Genomic DNA, 12,937 nt, shown 5'->3' on the forward strand with positions numbered 1-12,937 from the left:
CCTCCCAATTCCTTCATCTCCTGGACATCTGGGGCAGACCAAATGGGCTGACTCCAAGCAAAGGCCCATTTGGCCAACCAGGATGAGGGAAGTTGATAAATAGGCAAGTTTAGCTATTACAACCCTAATGGTAATAACGTATGAATGGAGAAATGTGACAAAGAACCTGACAACATTAGCCAAGTTTAGGTAAAAATTACTTCCCTGTAATTCCTTACTTTGCTCCCACAGCCAGCACTTTAAGTGACTTTTTTATGCTAAGGAGGCACTTCTTTTGAAGAGGTGCTGGATTAGAGATAGTCCACATGTCTTCAATCCTTTTCATTTCACTTACATTTTTAGTTAACTCTAGATTACTAAAATACCAGTACAGAAGACCTACCCACCATGTCTTTGAGATGATTTTAACATCTTGTCAACTAGTGCCAAGTTTTATCTTCTCAGAGCTCATGCCTGTATAGCTTCCTTACCATCAATGCTTTTAAAGTCCAAAAGATAGCTTCTGTTGTCAACCAGGTAAAGCTGTAAGCTCATTTTCACATAATTGCCAGTCACTGGATTTTTCCTTCTTACACGAAGATGGTATGCATTCACTACCTAAAATGGGAAATCTTTTTTTAAGGAAAAATGTTAAAAATAACAAACCACAAAATATCTTCCTATTCTTATTGCAAACAGCCACGACTGATAGAGGTGGGGTAGAAAAGGAATTCCTGAATGACCTTTTTTTTTTTTTTTAATATATATTACATAACAGCTTCATATTTACTTAATCTCTACTGATAGTACTGTGTGTGCAGAACAACTGAAACCTAAAGGGAACTCAGGGATTATAGAGTGTCTAGCCCTCATTCTAGATATGCCTCCCTTCTAACACATCAACAGTAATTCTGGTTACCCAGCCTCAATTTGAATACTTCTCCCTATTAATATGGAGAAGGAATAAAAAAGAACCAATATGTTAATGGTTTGCATTCAGCAGTATAAACAGGTACTGTCACAGAATTTAAGTATTGCAATAATCCTGTGAAGAAGTATTACTTGCCTTTGGAAGATAAGACAACTGCAGCTCAGAAAAAAGATGATCCTGGGTTTTCAAAACATCTGTCAAGTTAGTTCAAAGTTTTTTTCAGTATGGAATTTTAAAGACATTAATGTCTCTCTTTTCACTGAATTGTTTCAGAAATGTTTTTAAATGATTTTAAGGAAATATTATTTTGTTTATTCATTTCATGTACCAATAAAATGAAAAGGACTGATTTTTCAAACATGCCAAATGAATATATGCATAGTGTATTTGAATGTTTTTCTTCTTCCTTTAAAAATACATTCACAGCTCTCAGGAAAGGAACAAGAGTGAAAAAGGATATTTGAGATGGGGGAACAAATGCTTTTCCTTCCACATATACTCAAATAGAATTATAATGAATTTGAGCACTAATTTGAAAAAAGGAAAACTGGGGGCTGAGAGTAAGAAAAACATACCATAACTAAGGATTAAAAGCACTATACAAATAAAAGAGATCTTCTCAACCTAGAGAAAAATATTTGTTGACTGAATAAATTTATCCTGATGGTATCATCTGTATTGACCACTAGCTGCTATAGTTAGTGGGAAAAAGAAGAAATGAGAACAAAAAGTTAAACATAGCATCGTTGAAGACACATGACTTTTTATTGCTATGATGCAGGCGAAAACAGATGGGACAATTTTCTCAGGCGATTTCAGGTTGATGACGTTCTCTTTCTTGGCCAAGAATGCTAGTCGCTAATTCAAAAATACCATAGGTCCCCAGCATCGACAACTCTTCATCCTTAAACTTTAGTTTTGAATGTACATGGTATATTAATGAGGAAAATGGGGTTTATCATCCAGAAGCAAGATGACCACAAAATTTGTATCTAAATCAAAACTTCTATTGACCCTAAGAACTCAGTAGTTCAGAACAGCTTACTATACAAAAAGACAAACATAAAAAGCAAACAAAAACCAAAAAAAACAAACCTTTTACAAATGATCTTAATATACTGCCATCTCCTACCTTCCATTCAAAATCCAGCTGCTTCATAGCTCGGTAGACTTCGGCCATAATATCATATGGTTTGCTTTGACTTCTGATTCCAAGATGCCACTTGGCTTTTTTCACAGCTAAAGATTTGGGCTTAGTTGTATTCAGCGCATCCAATGGACATCTTGCTTTAGGGCTGTCTGCTATAAGAGGTGGCATCCTTTCTGGATGAGGCTTCAGGCCTGGGGGAATATGCATGGCACTATCATCCATAAAAGAACCAGTTGGGGGACTAGAGGCGAGGTAGAACTCACTGGCTTGGTTCATTATTCTCCGATTGTCAATGATAAGATGATAAGCCACTGCAAGTTGGTCTTGAGGGTCACCACTATATAAACTGTTCATTACTTCTGATTCTGTACACTCAAATTTTTCACACACTTCTTTCACAGCCTCATCATCAATGACGTTAGCATCATAGGAAGGGTCTTCAGGAAATAAGTAACTGGGCAAATCTTGTTTAAACCATTCATGCTCTCTAGGAAAAATACCACAATACACTATTGTAAGAACATGCTTTGGCAAGTCCCAAGTAATTTATACACGGGGCAATACAATATAACAGAATCAGGAAGACCTGTTCTCTGTGTGACCCTGGCTAAGTTAATTAACCCCCACCCTTGAATAGCTATGGCTATTCAGGCTTAGGTATTTGGCTGAAATTTTCTCAGAGCCTGTCACTTCAAAGGAAACTGGCAGTGTTTGTTGCCAATGATAAAGTTCAAGCTTTAAAGCAAAATTTTAGAATTTTATACAATTTATATCTGCCTTTACTGGTTTGACAGCTTCCTACGAAAGACTTTGCTGGTAACTTTATAGTGGTAACAATGAAAATGATTTCTAATATTGTATAATGAACATGTCACCATTTGGGAAATCTTTCTAACTCAATAACCCAGTATTTTCAAAATGACCAACACATGAGGTTACAAAATCATACAAGGATAAAACATCCACAGAACACAAAAGCAACCTGTTAATTTTAATGTAATATAGGACAAAAGTAGGCTGATACCTTTTCTCATTTGATATTGTAACTAACACGTTAAGCTTTGGCTTAATACCAAGAAGAATATCACAACCATCTAAAAGACTATTAAAAATGTGCTTCCCTTTCCAACCACTTACTTGATGTCAGATTTTCTTCATAGACTGCAACTAACATACAACATATTGCAACAGACTGAATGAAGACAGAGACAGAAGAACCTAGCCACTGTTTCTGATTAAGCCCAACACTTAAGAGAATCTGAAAATGTAAAATAATGCCACTCTTGTTACCATTTTCTTTTTGGTTATTTTTCAGAAAAGATATTTATTTAGATTAACATGTAGTAGCTTTAGTGTTATTTTTAAGTCAATTAAATGTTTTTTTAAGTTTCTCAGATATTGACATAACCTGCATTAAAAACACAACTCTTTAGAATTCTCAATTTTAAGACTGTAAAGGAATACTAAAACCAAAAAATTTGATAATCACTCTCCCAAATTTTATTTTCTCATACTTCTGGGCCTTTGTACATAATGTTACTGTAACCATCCTAGAATATCCCATCCCTTTTCATCTAACATGTACTATTCCTTTGAGACTGCACAAGCATTACTATTGGTAGAACTGGGCGCCCCCTAAGCTAAATTCAGATCGATATATATTTTACTTGAATGCCTTCTATTGACTGATTGTTTCATTTATGAATATTAACTAAGGGTATACAATGATGGGGCACCTGGGTGGCTCAGTTGGTCAAGCATCTGACTCTTGATTTCGGCTTAGGTCACGGTCTCACAGTTTGTGGGTTCGAGCTCCATGCTAACAGAACAGAGCTTACTGGGGATTCTCTGTCCCCCTCTCTCTCTTTCTCTGCCCCTCCCCTGCTAACACTCTAAATAAATAAATAAATAAGTAAACATTTAAAAAAAATTTTAGGGGTGCTTGGGTGGCTTAGTTGGTTGGGCATCTGACTTCAGCTTAGACCACAATCTCACGGCTTGCGAGCTGGAGCCCGGCGTCGGGCTCTGGGCTGACAGCTCAGAGCCTGGAGCCTGCTTCGGTTTCTGTGTCTCCCTCTCTCTCTGTCCCTCCCCCACTCGTTCTCATTCTAAGATAAACATTAAAATTTTTTTTAATAAATAAATAAAAATAAAAGTAAGTTTTAAGGTTATCCTATGGCAAAAGGACTCTCATCCTCACAGAGATTATATTCTAGCTGAATACAGATAAAATATTCACAAAAATAAATATACAGTTACAAATACACAAACATGAAAATCCTGTGATAAAGATTCTAGGTGGAAAGCACAGTGTAAAATAAGAATGTGAAAATCACAATGGGATGCGTGTAATTAGGGAAGCTACTCTGAGTGGTATTTAAGCAGATAACAGAATGATTAGATATCAGCTAAGCAAAGAGCTACGAACAGGTATTCCCAGCAAAAGAAACAATATACGTAAAGACCGAGACAAGAAACAGCTGTGCCATGTTCAAGGAGCAGGAGGACTGAGGCCAATACCATGAAAACATGAGTTGCAGGTTAGAGGGTCAAAACATACCAGATATTTCTGACAGCTATAGGCTGTAAGAAAGATTTTGGGCCAAGAACTTATGCCTGATGAAAATCACTGAAAGAATTTAGAGAGACAGGGATGACAGTGACATGATCTAATTTGCATTCTATAAAGATCATTCTGCTTGTGATATAGAAATTGAATTGAAAGACAAAAATAATGACGATGTTGATGATGGTGTGCGAGGCCCCGAGGGTGATCCAAAGATGAATCTTCTATAGCCTCTAGTAGATCTTTGTATTTAACACTCACACTTTCTTATAGGTGTTGATTTTTTTTCTGAATCTTACCCACTAAACTCAGAGCTCCTTGAAACAGGGATCATGCCTTATTTAGCTATATTCCATTACCCAATGCAGTGTAAACAAATGCTCAGTAAATGCAAAATAAATAAATGATGAATACATTAAGTATGAAAACCGAAATGAATTCATTAATGTGTTTGTTTCCTGTATCAGACTAAGTACCCAAGGCTTAATAATAAAAATGTGAGATGTTAATTTTTTCAAAAGAAAGAGAACATAAGAAATTATATGTCTAACATTTTTAAAACATCAATGACAAATAAGGAAGATGAGCACTTTTGAATGAACTCCAAAAATTCACTCTTCCATACAGGCATTAAGATTACTAGCAAAAATTATCAAAGTCGACTTTTCCAGTACTCTGGAAATTAACCAAAAGCCTGCAAAAACCTTAGAAGTATTTACTCAGGAAAACAGCTGAGTAAAAACAGTGAGATGTGGGACATTTTAAACTGCCCTATATCCATCTTCCTTTCCCCCATTTTCCATGGTAGCCTTGAAAACCAACAGTGTCACAATCATGGTAGCCCAGAAAACTGGCAGCCTAGCAACCACTAAGGGGGAAAAGGTTTGGAATTAGAGCAGAATAGGTTTAGAATTCTCCAAAGTCCTAGCCCCACAGAACTGTCACTATTTGACATGTCTTGCAGTTCCCTGAAAATCTCCACTTTGCAAGCCTTGTCTTGATCTGACCTGATTCAAATCTCCCTCACTGCAAACAGCCTTCTCCCCAGGGCACTTGTCAAAAACAACCAATGGCAACTGTCTCACATCCCTGCTGCCTAAAGAGGCAATAAGAATTGGAGCAAGTAAGAAGCTAACCAAAATGAAAACTTCAGGAATAAGGGTTCCACTGGGATCTTTGAAATACTCTAATACATTCCTGGGACTAAAGAAGGCCACGTACATATGCAGGGCTGTACGCATGCCCAAGAAAGACCCTAATTTCTAATTAGTGGCTCACTTGGAGCCTCGATGCTGACAGAGAGTAAAGCCTAAAGCCAGGTTAACGAGCTTCTTGTTGGAGCAATGAAGACATGCACACGGAGTCTCTCAGCAAAGGCTGGGACAGTTATTAGATCAAGACATTCAACGGAAGCTCTAATAATTAGCTGACCATTAAGCTAACCAAGCAGAGATTTCAGGGGCCAACCATGACAAAGAATAAAAAATTTATGGAATTAGTTCAATAAAATCACTCAACAAGAAGAGCAGCAACAACATACAAGAATTACAAACTCTAGGCATACACCCACAAGAAATGGAAATGTGTGACCATAAAACACTTGTACACAGATGTGCATGGCAACGTTATTCTTAAGAGCCAAAAAGTGGAAGTAATTCAAGTATCCACTAACTGATGGATGGATAAACAAAATGTAGTGTATCTATACAACGGAGTATTGTTCAAGGAAAAAAGGAATGAAGAACTGATAGATGCTACATCATGAATGAACCTTGAAAACATTATGCTATGTGAATGTAGCAAGACTCAAAAGGCTACATGCTCTATGATTCTATGTATATGAAACTTCCAAAATAGGCAAATAGGTAAAGGCAGAAAGTAGATTACTGGCTTCCAAGGGATAAAAGGAGGGGAAAACATGTAATGACTGTTAAAGGGTATAGAGTTTCTTTTAGGGAATTAGAAAATGGTGATGACTGTACAACTTGGCAAATACACTAAGAACCACTGAATTACAGAATTTAAAGGAGCAAACTTATGCTATATGAATTACACTAATAAAATAAATAAATGCTTAAAAATAATAACTAGAGAAATAATGTACATTTTTAATTTTTTTTTGACACTTATTTATTTTTGAGAGACAGATCATGGGTCAGGGAGGGGCAGAGAGAGGAAGGGAGACACAGAATCCAAAGCAGGCTCCAGGCTCTGAGTGATCAGCACAGAGCCTGACATGGGGCTCAAACCCACGGACCACAACATCATGACCTGAGCTAAAGTCAGACGCTTAACTGACTGAGCCACCCAGGTGCCCCCACATTTTTTTTTAATTCGTTCATTTAGACAAAGGACCATAATTCTTTACCATAAGAAAACTGCCAGTTAAAAAGTCATACTCCCAGTTTTTGATTTTCAGGAGTCAATTCCTGAATTAACTCTATCAATGGAACCAGTAACCAGAATGTTTATGAGGGTTCACCTGAGACAAAATCAGTTCATTTCCCATGGGTTACTACTGCACAGCCATCAGAAATTAAGTCTTTCTATCACTACTATCTGATACCCAATTCTGATACATGACTTAACACTAAATGAGTTATGGAGACACATGAAAATGAAAACACAACCATCTAAAATCTCTGAGATGCAGTGAAAGCAATTCTAAGAGGGAAATATATAGCAACACAGGCCTACCTCAGTAACTAAGAAAATAAATAAATACACACTCAGGTAAACAATCTAATGTTCCTCCTAAAGGAACCAGAAAACAAAGAACAAAGTCAAAGGTGAGTTAGAGCATATAATAAAGATAAGATTAGAAATAAATGACATAAAGACTACAAAACAATAGAAAAAAATAAATGAAATCAAGAGCTGGTTCTTTGAAATGATAAATAAAATTGATAAACCCTTAGCCAGACTCATAAGGAAAAAAAAAGGCCCAAATAAAATCAGAAACAAAAGAGAAGGACTACCAACTGACACCACAGAAATATAAGGAATTATAAGAGAATATTACACCAACTTATATGCCGACAAATTGGATAACCTAGAAGAAATGGATAAATTCCTAGAAAGATACAATCTTCCAAAACTAAATCAGGATGAAATAGAAAACCTAAACAAACCAAACAAATATATAAGACTGAATTCATAATCAAAAACTACCAAAAAATAAAAGTCCAGTATCAGATGGATTCTATAAAACATTTAAAGAAGAGTTAATACCTATTCTCCTCAAACTATTCCAAAAAATAGAAGAGGAAGGAAAGCTTCCAAATACATTCTACAAGGCCAGCATTACCCTGATACCAAAACCACACAGACATTACAAAAACAGAAAACTACCAGCCAATATCCCTGATGAACAGAGACATATAAATCTTAATAAACAGCAAACCACGTTTAACAACACATTAAAGGGATCACTCACCACAATCAAGTGGGATTTATTCTGGGGGATGCAAGGATGTTTCATTATTTGTAAATCAATCACCCAAATACATGACATCAACAAAACAAAGAATAAAAATCAAATGATCATCTCATTTGACAAAATTCAGTATCTGTTCATGATTAAAAAAAAAAAACAACCAACAAAGTGGGTTCAAAAGGAATAGATCTCAACATGATAAAAAGCCATATATGAAAAACCCACTGCTAACATCATACTCAATGGTGAAAAACCAAGAGCTTCCCCCCTAAGATCAGGAACAAGACAAGGATGTCTACTCTTACCACTTTTATTCAACATAGTACTGGACATCCTAACTATAGCTATCAGACAAGAAATGGAAATAAAAGGAATCCATAATGATAAAGAAGATATCAAACTGTCACTATTTGCAGATGACATGGGAGTAACATTAAAAAATCCTAAAGACTCCAACAAAAAACTACTAGAATAAATCAGTGAAACTGCAGATACCTAGAAATCAGTCACATTTCTACACACTAATAATAAAGTACTAGCAAGAGAAATTAAGAAAACAATTCCATTTAGAACTGCACCAGAAATAATAAAATACCTATGAATAAATTTAACCAAGGAAGTGAAAGACCATGCTCATAGACTGGAAGAATGAAAAAAAAAATTTTTTTTTTTAATTTATTTGCTTTGAGAGAGAGAGAACATGTGCACACACCCATGAGCAGGAAAGGGCAGAAAGAGAGGGAGAGAGAGAGAATCCCAAGCAGGCTCTGCACTGTCAGCAGATCTCATGATCGATGAGATCATGACCTGAATCAAGATCAAGAGTCAGATGCTTAACTGACTGAGTCACCCAGATGCCCCAGAATGAATATTGTTAAAATGTCCATACTACCCAAAGCAATCTACAGATTAAAATACCAACAGCATTTCTCACAGAACTAGAACAATCTTAAAATTTGTGTGCAACTATAAAAGACCTCAAATAGCCAAAGCAACGTTGAGAAAGAAAAATAAAGCTGGAAGTATCACAAGCCCAGATTTCAAGATATACTATAAAGCAAGAGTGATCAAAACAGTATGGTACTGGCACAAAAAGAGGCACATATATCAATGGAACAGAATAGAGAGCCCAGAAACAAACCTATGCTTACATGGTCTATTACTCTATAACAAAGGAGGCAAGAATATATAACGAGGAGAAGACATTCTCTTCAATAAATGGTGCTGGGAAAACTGGACACCTACATGTAAAAGAATGGAACTGGACCACTTTCTAACACCATATACAAAAATAAACTCAAAATGGATTAAAAACCTAAATGTGAGATCTGAAACCATAAAATTCCTAGAGGCAAACACAGGCAATAATGTCTCTGACACTAGCCAAAACAACATTTTTCTAGATATGTTTCCTAAGGCAAGGGAAACAAAAGCAAAAATAAACTATTGGGACTACATCAAATAAAAAGCTTTTGCACAGTGAAAGAAACCATCAGCAAAACACAAAGGCAACCTACCAAATGGGAGAAGATACTTGCAAATTATATATCCAATAAAGAGTTAATATTCAAACTTTATAAAGAACTTATACAACACAACACCAAAAAACAAAAAATGAAAAACAAAAAAAAAACAACCAAAAACAAAACAAACAAAAACAAAAAACAATCAATTAAAAAATAGGCAGAGGACCTGAATAGACATTTTACCAAAGAAGACTAAGAGATGGCCAATAGACACATGAAAAGATGCTCAACCTCTGTAATCAGGGAAACCACAATCAAAACCACAACGAGGTATCACCTTACAACACAGTAGCAAAAATCAAAAGATAAGAAACAGTAAATGTTGGCAAGGCTTCAGAGAAAAAAGAACCCTTATACACTGCTGCTGGGAATATAAACTGGTATAGCCACTGTGAAAAACAGAACAGAGGTTCTTCAAAAAATTTAAAAGATATTTTAAATTCTCTAGGTATTTACCTAGAGAAAACAAAACCACTAATTCAAAAAACATATAAGCACTCCTATGTTTACTGCAGCATTATTTACAATAGCCAAGATATGGAACCATCTAAGTATCACAGACAAATGGATAAAGAACATGGGATATACATGTACAATGGAGTATTACACAGCCTTAAAAAAGGATGATATTGTGCCATTTGCAACAAAATGAATGGACTAAGTGAAGTAAATCTGAGAAAAATAAATACATGATTTCACTCATAAGTGGAATCTAAAAAAGGAAATGAATAAACAAATTTTAAAAAGCAGAATCAGACCGATAAATAGAGAAGAGACAGCTGCCAGGGAAGGGGGGGTGGTGGTAGGGGGTATGGGCAAAGTGAAAAGGCAAGAGGGGGACGCAGGCTTCCAGTTAAGGAATGAACACATCACAGCAATAAAAGGCACAGCACAGGGAATATAGTCAATGATGTTGTACTAGCATTCTATGATAACATACGGCAGCTACGCTTGTGGTGAGCATAGCATAACATACAGAGAAGCTGAATCACTATGTTGTTTACCTAAGACTAACGTAACAGTGTGTGTCAACCATACTCAAAAACATTTTTTAAAAGGAGACCAAATGAGTTATAAAGAATATCAAATTTTAGAAATTTCACAATGTGTCCAAATTTCTTCAACTGCAGCTAAAACGTTCCTACGTATTAACACCATGTGCTGGACATTGTTCTAAGAGCTTTAATTGTATTAGGTTGAATGTCTGCAGTTTCTGATATTCAGCTGTTTTTAGACCTACGGAAAAATTCACATGGCTCAACCTAAGACTTTCCTCCCACCAAATCCACTATATATGATGTAACAAAAGCACAGAAAGAATAAGTAGTATGCTGGTAGTTAGTAAACAGAATAATTAGGATTAATACTAAAACAGTTGAACTTCAGACCCTTCACTTTTAATCACGTTGTATTAACTGTTATTATTAATTATTAGTAATAAGAGTAATACTAAGCTTAAGGCACTTGGGAGAATACAAAAATGTTATTTCATGAAGACAATGTCTGTCTTGTCTATCACTATATTCCCAGAACTTAGCCTAGGGCCTTGAACAGAATAAATACTAAATAAATAGTTACTGAATAAATAAAAGCAAAAATGATTAAATGAATGAATGAATACTGAGATACATTTTCTAACCTCCAATCGCTTACCACCTTATAAGAAAAATAAGACCTACATGGAATAACCATAAGAATATAGTAGCATAACTCGGGGTGCAGGGACACAGGCACCCCAACCCCAAGGCCCACACCACCAGGACCACAGCAGAAGGGAAGTTCTGCTCTAAGTGCTCAATAAGCTGGTGGGCTAAGTCATCCACGTGTGGGTGTTTCTGGTCCCCCACCACCTATCAGCCTGGGAGACGCATCTGTGTCGCAGGGACCAAGGTGTGCTGTGGAGGGGAGACCCTGTGGGACACCTCCTCTTTGCAGCCAGCCCAATTCCACAATGAATGCCACAGAGGGGCACAACCTGGCTCTTGGAGGTTGGCAGGTAACTCCTGTGTGCAGTCAGATTTGAAACCCTGGTGGGTCAATCCACACCCCATACCTTCCACAGTATCAGATAAAGCACCTCTGAGCTTGTGTTAAGTTCAGCTGGGCCACAAAACCACTAGTAAGTGTGAGAATAAAGGGAAACATAGCTAAAAGAGAGCAGGGACACTAGAAGGGGGAGCCCTACCACTCAGTATCATTTACAGAGCCCAATGGGGTACTGATCACGACTGTGATGCAGCCAGTGAGAAACTGTCATCACTCTGATCTCTTGCTGTTCTCCAGTGGATTTTGGTTCAGAAAAATCCCTCCCAGATTTTTTTTTTTCCATGAAATAAAGTTCCTTTCCTTAAAAAAAAAAAAAAAATGCACTAGCATAACAGGGGCACCTCAGTCAGTTAACCACACGACTTTGGCTAAGTCATGATCTCATGGTTCGTGAGTTCAAGCCCCGCATCAGGCTCTGTGCTGACAGCTCAGAGCCTGGAGCCTGCTTCAGATTCATTCATTCATATTCTCTCTCTCTCTCTTCCCCCCCCCTTCCCTCTCCCTCCTTCTCTCTCTCTGCCTCTACCCCATTCACGCTTTCTGTCAAAAATAAATAAACGTTAAAAAAAAACCAAAAACAAAAAAAAAAAGAATTCCCATACATTAAAAAACTGAATTTGGATAAATAAAAAATGATAGAAACTATAAATTCAAGTTATTAGTTTGAGAACAGAAATGAATGCCATTATTTTTTTATAACTGGGAGTTTGTACTTGTACTGAATACTATTTTATGTCAACTACATATGCACAAATTACTTCATCCTAAGACTTTTATTTACATTTTTCGTCTAAAGCTTGTAAATATACAACTATCAGTTTTAACACAAGTGGAATCAGTACTTTTCCTATTCTAGATGTATGTGCTGACAGAAACAGGTGCAAACATACGTATCAGCGTCTCTAATTTTCTTTCTAAGGAAAAGACAATTAAGTGACCAAGGTGCTTGGCTGGCTCAGTCCATACAGCATGTTGACTCTTGATCTCAGGGTTGTGAGTTTAAGCCCCAAGCTGGGCATAGAGCTTAATGTTAAACAAACAAACAAACAAAACAAAACAAAAACTGTAAACACAAAAGGTTTTTTTCCTACTAACTTCATTTCCATAACTAAAGTTGGTGCTAATTTACAATCACACGTTTATTTTATGTATGAGGCCTGGAACACTGAAGAAAGGCTAGGGGAGAAAAACAGTATACAAATGGAAAAGCAATCAGTCCCTGCTTGCAGAAGAGATCAGCAGCTACCACGTAAAAAACTACTCCATTTAAACATTCCAAGAGTCACAGGTCTCTACACAGCCA

General features: G+C 36.5%; 1 protein-coding gene across 7 annotated transcripts in view; it reads right to left on the reverse strand.

Annotated features, from left to right (window-relative positions):
* Positions 1-12,937, reverse strand: part of PRKAA2 (protein kinase AMP-activated catalytic subunit alpha 2) — a 91,362-nt gene that overhangs the window by 14,245 nt on the left and 64,180 nt on the right. For 5 of the 7 annotated variants that reach the window (XM_058717275.1, XM_058717274.1, XM_058717277.1 and 2 more), the window contains 2 exons: positions 2,043-2,547; positions 471-597 (listed from right to left, as the gene is read on the reverse strand). In XM_058717275.1, the coding sequence (XP_058573258.1) occupies positions 471-597; positions 2,043-2,547 (632 nt within the window). Of the gene's footprint in view, positions 1-470; positions 598-2,042; positions 2,548-12,937 lie in introns of those variants that run through there. The other 2 variants (XM_058717279.1, XM_058717280.1) reach the window with 2 other exon arrangements.

Source organism: Neofelis nebulosa, chromosome 2 (genome assembly GCF_028018385.1).
Source record: "Neofelis nebulosa isolate mNeoNeb1 chromosome 2, mNeoNeb1.pri, whole genome shotgun sequence".
NCBI lineage: Eukaryota > Metazoa > Chordata > Mammalia > Carnivora > Felidae > Neofelis > Neofelis nebulosa.